Genomic DNA, 17,425 nt, shown 5'->3' on the forward strand with positions numbered 1-17,425 from the left:
TAAAAAGAAAAAACATTTCTGTTCTTTAATAGTTACCCTAATGAAGATAAGAATATAATTTTTAAGTGGGAGAAGATTCCTAAACTGTAACTCCACTAACTGAAAATTTATCTAAAAAGAGCAACAGAAAATGGCCTTTGTATCACCCTATTCCGCACCCCTGTGGCTGGAGCTGGGGTGGATTCTCTGTAGCCCAGGATAGCTTTACACCTCAAGTGTTCAACTACACCCAGCTACTATGTTTTTGGTTTTTTGTTGTTTGTTTTTGTTTATAAGATGGAGCCCCACAAGTCCCTATTGGCCTGGAACTCTCTGTGTAAACTAGGCTGGCCTCGATCTTGCAACTATCTGCTTGTCTTGGCCTCCAGAGCACTGTGACTAAAGGCATGTGCCACCACAATTGGCCCTATATATTAATAGTAGGTAATTATTAGCACTGTAAGCTACCAATTCATTATAGTTTTATTTGTCAATTAATCAAAGATTAAAAATACCTTGGGAAAAGAAAACCCAATACTTTTCATTTCTACTCTCCCAGGAGAGCTGAACTTTGTAAAAGAGGACTCTTATTCTCTTTTTCCATAAAACAACTTTATTCATGGCACTTTTTTTTTTTTAAATTCTCATCCCCTGGAAATGAGTTAAAACAAAAACCACCCCCACCACTACCACCCTGTTCTCACTTCCTCCCATTCCCTCCAAATAAAAGGGGGAAAAAAGGTAAAGAAAAAATAAAAACAAAAACACCTGAAAAACAAAAACACCCCCAAACTCCCCCAAAACAATGTCGTGCATTTCCCCAAGGGTAAGGGAAATTTACACTGAGCCTCTGGGAGCGAGATCTTCACACCAAACAGAAAAAGAACAAAACAGATCATCAGGCAAACTGGAGGGGTAGGGAGCCAGAGGAAAGAAGGGCAGGGTGGGCAGAAACCTGGACAGGAGCAGGCAGGCAGCTACTGCAACAGGCAAGGAGAAGCCAAAGGGAGGAACTAACTCAACAGTCTGGTGCCCTCCCAGCTCCCTGGGTAAAAGCCCTCCTACCCCGGAGCCCACCTACCCTGAGCTGGCCCAGAGAGGATGGAGAGAACAGGGAAACGGAGCAGCCAGCACAGTTGAGATGTGTCTATGCGAACCCCCAGAGGGAATATGTAGCCCCTGCCCCACGCCCTGGGCCTTCTGCTACTCCCAAAGCAGTTAGTTATGGGATTCTACCCCCTTCCGTAATTTATCTTTTTATTTAATAATTTTTCCATCAAGGTCATCTTTTTGTTTTTATTTTTTTCCTTTTCTCCTCTCTCTCCTCCTAATACACACTTTTTTTAAGTAAGGGGACTACCATGATGCCGCTCTAGGCTGGCCCTTGTAGATTCGACCCCAGGACCTGCTGTTAAAACAACTGCAGTATTCGGCAAAACCAGAACAGGGAAGTGGGAAGGGGTGGGTGGGAGGACAGGGGAAGAGAAGGGGGCTTACGGGACTTTCGGGGAGTGGGGGGCTAGAAAAGGGGAAATCATTTGAAATGTAAATAAATTATATTGAATAAAAAAAAAAGCAAAAAAAAAAACAAAAAACAAAAAAACAACTGTAGACTCAATGGGGAGCTGTTGTAACTGGTCGCCTGGGCACGGTATCAGGCACGTGGGAAACACTGGTCTGTTGTGCTGATGATACCTGGTCTGTTGGTTTGCTTGGGAATCACCATGATTTGCCTTCCTCTAAACAGGGACTCAGCTAAGGCCAGGGACGTCCCCACTGTCTCTTTTTCTGAGAACCCTTTATATGCACACCCTTTGGGATGGCCACTAAATGTGTCACATCGTATAGTAACACAGTTGACTGAACCACAGTCATGAAAATGGGCTTCCAGCTCTTCTGCTGTTGCACCATTGTCCATATTGCCAACGCAGATAGAATGGGCATCAGCCTCCATCTTCTCCCCAAGAGACATGATCATTGGGTCAGCATTGCCTGGGGGTGGACTCATATTCATTTGCTTCTCTAGCTTGATATGTAGCTCCTTTAGCTTCTCAGCCTCTTCCTCCATCTTCCTGACTTGAGCTTTGATTGCTTCTAGCTCTGGGTCCTCAATGGCGCCGTCCTGGGTTTGGCCTGCGCAGGAGAGGTGCGGGGCTGGGGCAGCTCCTCTTCAGGCTCGGGCTCCGCAGCAGCTCTCCAGGCTCCAACTCCTCAGACTCCAGGCCATTCCCATAGTCCCCTGCACCCCCCCGGGGGTCTTCCTCCCTGACCTCCCCACTGGCCCTGCAGCTCCAGCTGCTGCCACTGACCAAAAAAGGACTCTTGACTACAAAAACTTAAAAGTTGAATTAAGCCTTATGAAACTTTTTTTTTACATGAAATATAGTCAAATTTTAAGTCATAAGCCTTTATATTGAATTCACCTAATTTTGAGTATAGATGGATACTGATGCACTAAAATATAGTATTTGGCCTCTGGCTCTCAATTAACTCCTAAAACTCCTGGACAGTCCTGGAGAAGAACATTACTTGTACAAGTAATGAGGTAACTCCTGACCAGGGACCCTACAGCACTCTAGAAGGAAGAGTAAGGCATGACTACAAGGTTACTGCTTTCAGTCCACCACTCGTTCACCCTGGAAAGCGGAGAGGAACTGAAGGCTGAGCTGAGCATCAGTGACAAACACTGTAACTAACCTACAGAAGGCTGTCATAAACCTCAACAGCAAGGGCCAGGGGAGAGACTGCGGATGAGGCCTGGGCCAGGACCACAGTGCTCACTTCAAACGGTCCAGGAGAAGCAGGCTCAATGGGGCTCTCTCAAAACCCAAGGCAGAGGGAGAGTGACGTATGGAGACATCTTACATTTATTCCTCCAACACCCCTTTCATTTATAGTCATACATATATACATACTCATGGGGGGAAACCAAGGTTGAGAGAACTCCAGGCTTGCTAAATACATGGGGCCTAGAAAGTGGTATTGGGGCATGAGCACCCCTCGCCCACACTGTCTTCTTTACATCCAAATGGCTGCTCATCTGAATCCTTCATTGTATTATTTTTTTATTTGATATATTCTTTATTTACATTTCAAATGATTTCCCCTTTCCTTTATCACCCCTCCCCGAAAGTCCCATAAGCCCTCTTCTCCCCCGCCTCCCTCCCTGTTCCCCCATCCACCCCTTCCCATTTCCCTGTCCTAGTATTCTCCTACACTGCTGCACTGAGCCTTTCCAGAACCAGGGGCCACTCCTTCCTTCTTCTTGGACATCATTTGATATGTGGACTGTGTCTTGGGTATTCCAAGCTTCTAGGCCAATATCTGCTTAGCAGTGAGTGCACACCATGAGTGTTCTTTTGAGACTGGGTTACCTCACTTAGTATGATGTTCTGCAGCTCTATCCATTTGTCTAAGAATTTCATGAATTCATTGTTTCTAATGACTAATAGTACTCCATTGTGTAAATATACCACATTTTTTGTATCTATTCCTCTGTTGAGGGACATCTGGATTCTTTCCAGCTTCTGGCTATTATAAATAGGGCTGCTATGAACATAGCGGAGCATGTATCCTTATTACATGACAGGGAATACTCTGGGTATATGTCCAGGAGTGGTATAGCAGGGTCCTCCAGAAGTGTCATGCCCAGTTTTCTGAGGAACCGCCAGACTGATTTCCAGAGTGGTTATACCAGCTTGCAACCCCACCAGCAGTGGAGTAATGTTCCTCTTTCTCTACATCCTCGCCAACACCTGCTGTCTCCTGAGTTTTTAATCTTAGCCATTCTGACTGGTATGAGGTGAAATCTCAAGGTTGTTTTGATTTGCATTTCCCTAATGACTAATGATGTTGAACATTTCTTACGGTGCTTCTCAGCCATCTGAAGTTCTTCAGGTGAAAATTCTTTGTTTAGCTCTGTACCCCATTTTTAATAGGGTTATTTGGTTTTCTGGGGTCTAACTTCTTGAGTTCTTTGTATATATTGGATATTTGCCCTCTGTCAGATGTAGGACCGGTGAAGATCTTTACCCAATTTGTTGGTTGCCAATTTGTCCTTTTGACGGTGTCCTTTACCTTACAGAAACGGTGTAATTTTATGAGATCCCATTTGTCAATTCTTGATCTTAGAGCATAAGCTACTGGTGTTCTGTTCAGGAACTTTTCCTCTGTGCCCAAGTCCTCAAGGGTCTTCCCCAGTTTCTTTTCTATTAGTTTCAGTGTGTCTGGTTTTATGTGGAGGTCCTTGATCCACTTGGAGTTGAGCTTAGTACAAGGAGATAAGAATGGATCAATTCGAATTCTTCTGCATGCTGACCTCCAGTTGAACCAGCCCCATTTGTTGAAAAGGCTATCTTTTTTCCACTGGATGTTTTTAGCTCCTTTGTTGAGGATTAAGTGACCATAGGTGTATGGGTTCATTTCTGGGTCTTCAATCCTATTCCATTGATCCACTGTCTGTCACTGTACCAAAACTATGCAGTTTTTAACACTATTGCTCTGTAGTACTGCTTGAGGTCCGAAATACTGATTCCCCCAGAAGTTCTTTTACTGTTGAGAATAGTTCTAGCTATCCTGGGTTTTTGTTATTCCAGATGAATTTGAGAATTGCTCTAACTCTATGAAGAACTGAGTTGGGATTTTGATGGTGATTGTGTTGAATCTGTATATTGCTTTTGGCAAAATGGCCATTTTAACTATATTAATCCTGCCAATCCATGAGCATGGAAGATTTTTCCATTTTCTGAGGTCTTCTTCGATTTCCTTCTTCAGAGACCTGAAGTTCTTGTCATACAGATCTCTCACTTGTTTGGTTAGAGTCATGCCAAGATACTTTATATTGTTTGTGGCTATTGTGAAGGGTGTCATTTCCCTAATTTCTTTCTCAGCCTGCTTATCCTTTGAGTATAGGAAGGCTACTGATTTGCTTGAGTTGATTTTATAACCAGCCACTTTGCTGAAGTTGTTTATCAGCTGTAGGAGTTCTCTGGTGGAGTTTTTTGGGTCACTTAAGTATATTATCATATCATCTGCAAATAGTGATGGTTTGACTTCTTCCTTTCCAATTTGTATCCCTTTGACCTCCTTATGTTGTCTAATTGCTCTAGTTAGTACCTCAAGTACTATATTGAAAAGATATGGAGAGAGGGGGCAGCCTTGTCTAGTCCCTGATTTCAGTGGGATTGCTTCAAGTTTCTCTCCATTTAGTTTGATGTTGGCTACCGGTTTGCTGTATATTGCTTTTACTATGTTTAGGTATAGGTCTTGTATTATTTTTAATAACTGTCTAAGTCTAAGGTATTTTCCTCAGTTTTGAGAGCAACTCTAACAAATTATTAGATCTGAAGCACAGAGTCACTGGAACCCCAATTTGTAGCCTGTAAATAAGAGGTATAGGTCATGACCTGGTTTTATGACTGCCATCTGAAGTGGAAGCAGTCTTGTAGGATTGAGCCCTCATCCTGTGTCAGTATCAGAACTGAATTACAGGACACTTGGACAGTGTCCATTAGAGAATTTTTGTCCAAGAATACAGCAGAAAACATTGCTGTCCAATAGGTGATTTCCACTTCAGAAAAGTCAAAATCTTCATTTACTGTCTAAGACTAACATTAGTTAACAATTCAAAAAGATTTTATCACCTTAAATCAAATGGCTCATCAATGTCACTATCAGCAACTTAACTGAAAAAACCTTCTCAGCTCTAGAACACTAAAGGCAGTGACCGTTAGCTGACACTAAATTCAGTTTACAGCCATAAAGTTCTTAACTATGGCACTGCTATAAAAGTGTTGCCTTAACAAGAACTCATACTGCCCCTGATGACAAAGCTGTCATGGAACCAGGGAGTGTCCTTTTTTAATATCACACAATAACACAAATACCTTATATGTGATAGAGACTTTTGGCTCGAACATTAAGGTAGACAGAAAAGTATAAGGTAAAAAAGAAATCTTGTAAATGTGAATTTTGGGGGAGGAGGGTTGTCCGAGTACCTTGCTTCTGTCTCTTCCTGCAGAGTATGCTCATGGGTACATGGGTTAGATAAGCACAGTGAGCTCAGAAACAACGTGCTGGAGCTGGAGAGCCGGCTCCGCAGCAAAGGGCACTGGCTGCTTTTCCAAAGAACCAGTGCTCACTTCCCAGCACCCACGCGGTAGCTCACAACAGCCTGCAGGTACAGTTCCAGGGGACCTCACACTCTTCTCTGGCCTCTGCAGGTTCCTGCAATCATGTGGTACACAGAAACTCATGCAGGCACAGAGACATACATACACAGTGGATAAATAAAAACACAGTCAACAGAAACAAAGTGCTACACAATAATAGGGGCATATATGCACACAACACATTACCTATTCAACACCTGGTTTTCTGTTTCTAATTCTTCCTTCTTTGCCTCTAAGACTTCCACTTTCTCCTGCAGTCTCTTCAATTTGTTCTCATGAAGAGATTTTCTCTAAAAACAATAACAAAAAAGTTTAATATGAAAAAGTATGCTGATACATAATTTTCTATTTGAAAAAAAGATGGTGGATCCTTAAGGCATTTTTTAAAATTTGGAGATTAATATTTTCAGTAAACACCTGGGACAGAGATTAGTATATGGCTTGTACTGAAACTGCAAAGCCAAGAAACTCAGATCTACCTCAAGTCCTCAGTGTAATAATCAGTATAATTATGAATGCCTACCAGAAACCTAGCACCAATAATCAATTCATTGTAGCAAGCTAAAGAAAACAGAGGGAAGCAGACATTCCTGGGTGTGCCTGCCATCTGCACAGGAGACAACAGGTTCTTCAATAGGCTGGCAATACACGGTTAAAGAACCTGGAACACAACTTAAAATTAAATGCCTGTTTGCAACCAATAAATTCCTACCAAAACACAAAGGGAATGGATGGGAATGCTAAGATAAGCACAAGCCCATCTTAGTTTAAAAATATGTCTTTCTAAACATTAAGAGAAAAATAGATTTAACTTTATAATACATAAAGAAAAAACTTGTCAGAGTGAACACTGTATGATTTATTAATTAATGGAAACGTCAAAGCATACAAAAGGACTATGAACTAAGCATTTCTTTCAGTTTGTATAACCAAGGTTTAAAATTAGGAAGATACCCATCATTTTGGAACTAATTTAGCAGCTGCAGATCCCTTAAATGTTTCTGAGTGTTTGTCAATGCACAGGGAGCTTTTAAAGCCTCACACAGAGGCTCAGTGAAATGCACAGGGCAGACGCGGTCAGGACACTGCCAGGACAGGGCCCACATGCCTGTCAGGACCCCCATCATCTGAAGGTAGCCAACTAATGTGCTTCCAAACTACAGCTCTGCCACCATCTGAATCTCATTCCATGAACTAAAAGAGTACATCCTTTTGCAGATGATGTTTTCTTTCACTCAACAAGCTTACGGTTTACCATGTTACTTCCTCATTCACGCCACATGTGGCTGGCTCTTCCCTTCTGACTGCTACATTCATTACATTCACCCAGTCCACTGCTGGGGGTACAGGCACTTCTACCCGGGACACCATCGTGGGTATTACTTAGCCTTTGACATCCAACAGCATCTCCAAAGGCCTACTCGTGCTCCTCCTGGGATATGGCAAGTTACCACTCTACTCCTTAGTGACTACACTCACTCACTTGTGATCTGAGGAACCTGGAGTCCATCCATCTATCCATCTTGCTTGTATAAAAGAAACTATATAACATATAGCCTTTGTAACACATTTTTCTATGTGTTTAGGTATTTTATCTATGTATAGAAGCAATGCTATTGAACATTTCCATTGTAGTAATTTTCCATTATTATACTGTCATCTACTGTACAAATGTACCCTATTTTAACTATTTTCCTATTGATAAAAGTTGAATTGTTTCCAGTTTGGAATTCCAAATTTTTTGAACGCACTTTTGGTAAATACGCATACTCATTCTCAATAACTGTCTAGAACATGGAGTACTCATGTTTTAGCCTTAGTATATTCTGCCACTTTTTAAAAATGACTCTACCAATTACACACCCACCAGTTCAATATTAGAATTCAGGCTAATCTACATCCTTAACAACATTATAGTCAGTCACTTATGTTTTATCCATTCTAGTGGAATGCATTAGAATCTTATTGTAAACATTAGACATTTTCCTAATACTCATCTGAAGATACTAAATATCCTATCAGCCATTTGTATTCTCTTAGGGATGTTGTGTGTACACATGTGTGTGCTTGGTCTAGTTTTGCTCAATAAAAAAAAGAAAATGTTCTTTGAGTAATCAGATTCTTATAGATTAGAAGGAGTTCTTTAAATATCCAGGTTATGAACTCTTTTGTAGCTGAATATATTAACAGATATGTCTCTTGGAGAATTTTCATTTTTAAAATTTTTATGTACTTTTATGTGTATGTGTGCTTTGACTACATGTATATTTGTGCATCATGTTTATGACTGATGCTCTGACAGGAGCCAGAAGAGGGTGTGGCATTCTATAGGACAGTCACGTGGGTGCTGGAAACAGAACCTAGGCCCTCTCTGGATAAGTACCCGGTACTCTTTTAACAATGGAGTAATCTCTCTCCAGCCTGTCACGGAATTTTCTTTCTCTTCTAAACAAACAAACATGCACATTAAAAAAGTTCTCTATTTTTTTTTTTTAAGAAAAGTTTATTTTCATATCAGAAAGAATAGAGAGCGGGTTTTTGTTGTCTGTGCTGCTCTGCTGCTGCTGAGATATGAACCCAGAACTCTTAGCCTAAGAATTCTTAAATTGCTCCTACTAATTAAGAAACATTTATTTTCCTTATTTTATTTTTTTTTTAATTTATTTTTATGTGTATGGGTATTTTGCCCACATGAATGTCTATGCCTCACATGATTCCTGATGCCCCTAGAGGTGAGAAGGGGAAGTCAGATACCCAGGGGCTGAAGTTACAGACAGCTGGGAACCACTGGGTGGGTACTGAGAATCTACCCCAGAGCTCCTAGTTCTTAACTGGCTGAGCCATCTCTCTAGCCCTAGCAAACATTCAGTTTCTAGGAAGAACAATATATCCCAAAAGTTAGCACTTTTTGTCTCTCTAGTCCTATATCCAGTCAGTCTTATAATTTATTTTAATTTTTTTATTCGATATATTTATTTACATTTCAAATGATTTCCCCTTTTCTAGCCCCCCCACTCCCCGAAAGTCCCGCAAGCCCCCTTCTTTCCCCCATCCTCCCACCTACCCCTTCCCACTTCCCCGTTCTGGTTTTGCCAAATACTGCTTCACTGAGTCTTTCCAGAACAAGGGGCCACTCTTCCTTCCTTCTTGTACCTCATTTGATGTGTGGATTATGTTTTGGGTATTCCAGTTTTCTAGGTTAATATCCACTTATTAGTGAGTGCATACCATGATTCACCTTTTGAGTCAGGGTTACCTTACTTAGTATGATGTTCTCTAGCTCCATCCAAAACTGCCATTTTTATTGCCAATTTATATATAGTAATTGTACATTTTTACGCAGGACAGTGTGATAATTTGATACATGCATACAATGTGTATATGATAAAGATGGTTATATCTATCACCTTGGACATTCATCTTAGTGTTGGGAACACTAATTCCAAATTATCTTTACAAGCCATTTTGAAGTATATAATTACTTATTATCAATCTTAGTTACTATACTGTACTACAGAATTTCATCTATCCAACTGTACACCTGAACTTGCTAACCAGTGTCCCTTTCCCTTTTCCCACATTTTCCCAGGCTTTGGTAATTACTGTCCTTACAATTTCTATTAGATCAACTTTTCAGCTTCCACATGAACTGCAGAACTTACAGTATTACTCTTTGTATGTCGACTTACCTCACAACACAACATCCTCTAATTCTATCCATGTTACTGCAAATGACGGAATTTTGTCCTTTTTGTAGTTAATACTATTTCATTGCATATGTGCTGTATTTTATTTACTTTCTCTGCTGATGAAACCTAGATTGATACTGTATCTTGGCAGTTGTGAATTGTACTACAATAGGCATGTTAGTGCATGTGATTTCATTTCCTTTGTCATCTGACCGTTCTACTTAAACAAACAAACAAACCCATCATGCTACTTCCTGTAATGGCTGTACTAATTTATATTCCTATCAACAGTGCATGAGAATTTCCCTTTGTTTGCATCCTTACCAGGAAAAATTTATGCTTATTGACACAAATTACATATATATTTATGGTATATAGCATGGTATTTGATGTATATATTGAAGAATGATTAAGTAAAGTTAATTAATGTATCTATTATCTCACATAAATGTTTTTTATACTAAACATTTAAAGTCTCTTAAAAAAAAAGAAAAGTTTATTTTCAAACTGTCAGTGAGAACTTTTAGTTAATACTTTCTATGGCCTATCTAAGAAACATTTATTTATCCAACCTCCCCTGGTTTTCTTCCAAGGTCTTCGTTTGCTTCTTTGTGTGTTTAAATACTGGTTGTCTGCCCATACCTTTCCCTTGTGCATGTGTGAGCCCATTTCCACCCCTGCAGTGCCGAGGGAGGGAAGGAGCACTGACCAACGGCCTCCCTGGAGAGTCTTCTCTACTGAGACACTGCTGTGTGTGGACACCTTTGTAGCAAGCTTGTGCTTGCTCCATTTTTCAAGATTGATTATTCTATTCCTTCCAAAACTGTATAAGCGTTACACTTTATTTTTTATTTTCACAAAGAAACTTTCAAAGACTTTGATTATATTTAGTTGTATATCTACTTCCAAAGAACTAGTTAAAAACTGAATTTCCTAAAGCACAAACATGATATAGTCTCTTTAATCATTCTTTAAATTTTTCTGAGCAGTTCATAGATTTAAATATTGATGTTTTATGTATCTACTATTAGAGTCATTCCTATATATTTCAAGTTGAATGATATTGTAAATGACATTTAAATATTTAATTTCCCAACTGCACATAATAAAGATAACTGGTTTGCTACTTGACTTTTTAGTCATCAACTTAAAAAATGTACATATTTTAGGCTGGGTGTGGTGGTGCATCTTTTTTTTTTTTTTTTATTCGATATAATTTATTTACATTTCAAATGATTTCCCCTTTTCTAGCCCCCCCCCACTCCCCGAAAGTCCCGTAAGCCCCCTTCTCTTCCCCTGTCCTCCCTCCCACCCCTTCCCAGTTCCCCGTTCTGGTTTTGCCAAATACTGTTTCACTGAGTCTTTCCAGAACCAGGGACCACTCCTGCTTTCTTCTTGTATCTCATTTGATGTGTGGATTATGTTTTGGGTATTCCAGTTTTCTAGGTTAATAACCACTTATTAGTGAGTGCATACCATGATTCACCTTTTGAGTCTGGGTTACCTCACTTAGTATAATGTTCTCTAGCTCCATCCATTTGCCTAAGAATTTCATGAATTCATTGTTTCTAATGGCTGAATAGTACTCCATTGTGTAGATATACCACATTTTTTGTATCCACTCTTCTGTTGAGGGATACCTGGGTTCTTTCCAGCATCTGGCAATTATAAATAGGGCTGCTATGAACATAGTAGAGCATGTATCCTTATTACATGGTGGGGAATCCTCTGGGTATATGCCCAGGAGTGGTATAGCAGGATCTTCTGGAAGTGAGGTGCCCAGTTTTCGGAGGAACCGCCAGACTGCTTTCCAGAGTGGTTGTACCAATTTGCAACCGTGGTGGTGCATCTTTAAGCCCAGCACTCAGGAGGCAGAGGCAAGCAGCTCTCTGTGAGAGAGCAACCTGTGAGAGGATACAGGGCAAGACTGTCTCAAAAGATAAGTCAAGTTAGTAAATAAAAACCCCATGCCTATTTTTAATACTTACTGCTATATTTGCTTATATTTCATGCATAATGATGCAATTTATGAATGACAATCTTCTCTTCAACTATCATATCCATTTTTTCTTGCTCTAAATTAACTAGAACCTCCAAAATAATAATGAGCAAAATGTTCACAGTGGAAGAAGCTAGCTTGTTCCTGAGCTCACATGAAGGGAACATTTAATATTTAATCAGTGAGTGTGTCAGCTAGAGGATTTTGTAGTTCCTGATGGCCAAATTGAAAATCCCTCCCTACTACGAATTTGGTAATAGCATTTAGTAGGAAAGGTACTGGATTTCTGGTTCCTTCAGCAGTTCTCTACCTCCATCCACTAAAATGGACATCACAGTTTTCCCTCTTTGTTGCTAGATCACTCAGCTATACTGGTCAGTTTTGCATGCTCACCCAGTTTTAGCCTTAAAATGAACCTTACATATTCAAAACACATTATTTCAATACATAATATTCTTATATTTCCAATTTTGTACCTCTTTAAATGATGTTAATTTCTCTTTTGACTGTAGCAGATAAGAATCTCATAAAATATATGAAGATGCTCTACTTTTCTATTACCTGGGAAAATTAAAACTAATATTATTTCTTTCTTAATTATTTAGAAGGATTTACCAGTGAAGTCAAGGAGGAAGTTTCTTTGTGGAAGGCTTTAATTAAAGATCTCATTTCTCTATCTTTAATAGATGTAAGACTCTTCAGGTTTCCTAATCACTCTCATACCTGCTTCATTAAGATGTTCAAGAAATATATTCCTTTCATTTAAATATATAATCAGCAGTTATTTTTATATTTTTTATTTTACTATCTATATAATATCAGTAGTAACTACTTTTCCATCAATGATAAACATTTCTTTTTGTTTAACTGATCCTTTGAGGTCTCTTTCCAATCCTTTTCAAGTCTGTTCCTGAGGCTTCTTGGATTCCCTGTGGGTGTGTTTCTATAGTTATTTCTCTTGGTTTTTTGATGCTGTTGTTTTCTTATGTATTTCTCCTTTTGGAGTTTTTTGCATTTGTTTACTTTTGTGTAGGGAGAGCATGGGGGTGCTACAGCACACATGTGGCCGTCAGAGGACAACCATGAGCTGGTTCTTCCAGGGACTAAACTCAGGGTGTCGGGCATGGCAGCAGGCACCTTACCCACTGAACCAGTCCTGTTATTGTTACTTCTGTTAACTATCACTTACAGCAATTTAAATTTACAAGAAAACTGAACAACAGTGTGCATTTTCACTGGCGGCCTCGTCCACTCATCAGACACTATCACAGCTTACACTGTTAAGGTGCACTCATCTTAACTGATTGACCAACAATGCATCATTGTACCTAACGTGTACCACTGCACGAGGACTGTCTTGTTTCCACGGGTTTGCACCACACATAAGTCACATGCTCTGCTCTTAGAACCACACCTCAGTGCTCTCCCTAGCATTCTTCATCCATCGTCACACCTAGCAAGCACGGACTTTTCACTCGCTCCATAGTTCAGTGTTACTAAGTTCCCTGAGACGCCTAGCTTTCAGCGAGACAAGCACACTTTCTGTGTCTTTGTGGATGATCAACTCACTTTTTACTGTGATAAAAACTGCATAGTATCCCCAGTTTATCCATGTACCTACTAACTCACACCATGATTGTTTCAAAGTACTGGCATAAAGCTGCTCTGTGTTTCAATCCTCCTAAAGATAAATGTTCTAAATTGATCTGAGTAAACCCCTCAGGCCACAGGAAGGGTAACAAGTTTATACAGCATTGTGCAAAGCAAAGCACCATGTCAGGTGCGGGCACATCCTGCAGCCCCACCAGCAGAGGAGGAAAGGGGTCCTGATGCTCCATGTTCCCACTAGTAATTGGCAGTGTATTAAATTTTAACCTCTCTGGGTGTGTAGTGTTATCTCCATCTTGTACTTATGGAGACCTGTGCGTTACATACAAAAATTTGAAGAAATAATTTCCAACCCACAGTTAATGCTATTTCCCTTAACAGAGTTACATTTGTTTCTGGTATGCACCTAGGAACACTAGCCATGTGTCTATGTTTAATTCACTTTTAAGGTCTGAGTTCTGAAGCTCCTCTTCAATTTTTACAGACTTGTTTTTCTTAGTTTACCTTTGTCCAGGAGTGAATCTGTAGATCCCAATCCAAAGCACTAGAGGATTTACCTGAACTCCTGTTTTGTAGTATAGTCTGGACTCTTCTTATTGCAATTATTGCTCTGCAAGCTTGTGAGGCTGTCAAACCTTTTTCAAGTTCTTAGCCTCTCAGCTCTCTCTTCTGGAATCAGCATTTCCCTGAGGGAAAAGCAATGCAAGTACCACGCTCACTGTCTAAGGCTCCACCCCAGGCCACTGGGTTCAGTGACAGGCTAGCGTTCTGAGACCTTCATGGAGATATTGTATACTGTTCTTCCAGATGTTGCCATAGTGTCTTAGTTTTGCTCAAACTGTTTTTAACAAAATACTTGAAATTTTGGGCAATTTATGAATAACAGAAATGTATTTCTCCTTATTCTGGAGTGTGGGAAGTCCAAGATCACAGTGCTGGTAAAGTCTGATGAGGACCTACACCAATGGTGCCTCCTCACTGGATCTTAAAAAGGTAAAAAGAGCAAAGCCAGCATTTTGTGGCCTCTTTAATGAGGGTATCAAGTCCAATCATTAGGGTATAGTTATTAGGACACAGCTGTTCCCCAAATTCAATTTGTGATGCATTACCTAGTGAATCAGAATTCATCATCTAATTAAGAGGGTGTCTCACTAAGTGGCCCAGTCTGGTCTCAAACTTATAACAACCATCGTGTTTCAGCTTTCTCAATTCTGGGATTTGAGGGTTGCAACACTAAGCCTGGCTTAATATATAAATCTGGCTGGAGGGACAACCAATATTCAAATTGTCATAGCCTATGGGTACGTGTGATTCACGTGTTTCTAAGCCTACATTAACAAAGGCACTACTCCTTTCAGTTATTGTAAGACACCTAGTTGCTGTATAATCATGTAAATACACAATCTTAAAATCTAGTTGCATTTGTTTACTAGACATTTCAACTATAATAAAATATAAAAATTTACCTTATCAATCTTTCCCAAGATTCAGTCTTATTATTTTAATTAGATGTATATGTGTCTTTTTGTATGTGTACCTGAGTGCAATGCTTGATGAGGCCAGAAGCACTGGATCCCCTGGAATTGCAGTAAGAAGTGTTTGTGAACCACCAGATGATGTGGAACCTGCAAACTGAGCTTAGGTCCTCTAGAAGACCAAGGAGCACAACAAGCCAGTGAGTCATCTCTGCAGCCCCCATCAGTGAACATTAACTGAGCATGCCTAGTAAACATATATGCACACATATTTATATATGCACAGAACATACATAATTGTGTCCTATACTTACTATAGATAATACAAAGATTAAGAGATCTAAAACATCCTGAGAAGAACGACTCTGGGAAATGTAAAAAAGAAACAACAACAAAAGCCTAGGGCTCATTATTCTGTAATTTATGGGGATAGATATAGATTCACCTGATGGTTCTCCAGCAGGATTTTAAGTAAAAAGCTCTGGCTGTAAAATATTAACAGCATAAGGGATACTATGGACTTCCTCAGGACAGGAGTTCAGGTCCAGTAGTGTCTTTATCCACCATTTCAAAAAGCAAACAACTATTGTAAGCACTATGTTTGTCAGCACTATGTGAGAACCAGAAAGGGGGCCCTCACCGGGCACAATCTGCTCATGCACGGACACTGGACTTGCCAGCCTCTTCACCAATCAAGAGCAAATCCCTACTGAACCTGAGCTATTCCGTTTATGATGCTCTGCTATAACACACTGAGCTAGAGGTTAGGGAACTATCCTGTCCCCTCTAAGCTGAATCTCCTGCTCATTTGCCTGCAACTGTTCCCTTTATCATTTTTTCTCTGTGCTTTTGAAATATCCTATAATTTCTTCATAAAAAATGCTGACACCCCTCCCTGGCTGCTAATACCACTACCAAACTCCTCAGGTAAACAAATGCTATGTCATCATCATGCCTATCCATGCCACTGATCCAAAGTGATACTTGTGCAGCATCTCTCTTTACCTGCATCAAGTACATCTTTTGGTTCCTCTATTATACTGGCCACTATCTGTGTCCTCCTCTTCAATTTCTAAACTTCAGAAATCCTTAAAGTTCAATTCTCAGATCCATTCTAATTGAATTTTACTGCTTTAAATGCCACTTAAATGCCGATGAGTCCCAACTTTTAATTTATCAAACCCAGTCTACTCTCTTCTAGTTAGATTCATGAAGCTAACTAATTTATCATCTCCATATAGAAGATGGACATGCATTTGTATTTATATGTATCATATCACTATAACAAGATATCTGAGGTAAATAGCTTATAAGGAGAAAAGGTCCATTTTGGTTCCTAGTTTGGAAGCTCCAGCCTAAGGTCAGGTATCACCACTGTTGTGGTACATGGCAGCGGGCTAACACAACAAATCACTCAGCAGGGAACCCAGGAAACTAAGTGAAGCAATTCTTCTCATGTCTTCAGTGGCCCTCCATTATCTCCTAGGAGCCACAGTACCTTGAGTACTTTGAGTATTGCTGCTTGAGGAACAAGCCTTTAACCCATGAACTATTGACAATATTGTACAAATAGCAGCAGCATTTCAATACGTCAGCATGGTCATGGGTGGAGAGATGGATGGTTCTGCCATTAAGAACCCTGGCTGCTCTTCTAGAAGATTCAGGTTCAAGTCCCAGCTTCCACATGGTGGCTCAAAACAACCTGGCTAAATACAGTTCCAGGTGAGCTGATGCCCACTTCTGGCCTCTATGGACACTGTATGTACATGGCAATGAACATAAATGTAGGCAAAATATCTATACATATAAAATAATTAGTACTTTTTAAAAAACGGGTTTTTAAAAGTTGGCATGTTCAAAACTACGTGGTTGTTTTACTCCCAAACCCATCCATTTCTTTCTCATGTTAGTAAATACTAACTCTGTTTTCCCAAAGGCTCAATTTAAAATCCACATCTTTAGCTGGGCAATGGTAGTGCATGCCTTTAATCCCAACGTGTAGGAAGTAGAGGCAGTAGACCTTTGCGAGTTCAAAACCAGCCTGGTCTGAGTTCCAGGACAGCCAGAGCTGTTACAGAAAGAAACTGTTTTGGGGTTAAAATATTCTCTCTCTCTCTCTCTCTCTCTCTCTCTCTCTCTCTCTCTCTCTCTCCTTGGAGTTCTCTCTCATTTACACTGTAAAATCATTTCAAAGAATAGCCTTTAACAAATAAACAAAATGTGACCACTGAGACTCCTTCATTACATCTCTATCCTAAGACATCAGGATCACTAACTTGGATTACTCCAAAGCTATCTGTTTGTTGTTGTTGTTGTTGGTTGGTTGTTGATTTTGCTTTTCTATACAACAGTCTCAGAGATTCTTCTAAACTGTAAGTTCAGAACCTATCAATTCTCAATTCAGAAGTCTTCAATGCAGTCCTATTTCATTCAGAACAAAAGCCAAAGTTCCTATATTATCTGCCTTGGTGCAGTCTCCCTATCCTAGACACCAGTACCTCCTCC

The 17,425-nt window shown here is 40.0% G+C and overlaps 1 protein-coding gene and 1 pseudogene across 3 annotated transcripts in view; both read right to left on the bottom strand.

Moving 5' to 3' along the window:
• The window catches only part of Cep83 (centrosomal protein 83), a 108,296-nt gene that overhangs the window by 1,703 nt on the left and 89,168 nt on the right, over positions 1-17,425 (bottom strand). For all 3 annotated transcript variants that reach the window (XM_052165532.1, XM_052165533.1, XM_052165534.1), the window contains one exon: positions 6,336-6,439. In XM_052165532.1, the coding sequence (XP_052021492.1) occupies positions 6,336-6,439 (104 nt within the window). The remainder of the gene's footprint in view (positions 1-6,335; positions 6,440-17,425) is intronic.
• LOC127671262 (polyadenylate-binding protein 2-like) lies at positions 108-3,032 on the bottom strand (annotated as a pseudogene).

This window comes from Apodemus sylvaticus, chromosome 20, assembly GCF_947179515.1.
Source record: "Apodemus sylvaticus chromosome 20, mApoSyl1.1, whole genome shotgun sequence".
NCBI lineage: Eukaryota > Metazoa > Chordata > Mammalia > Rodentia > Muridae > Apodemus > Apodemus sylvaticus.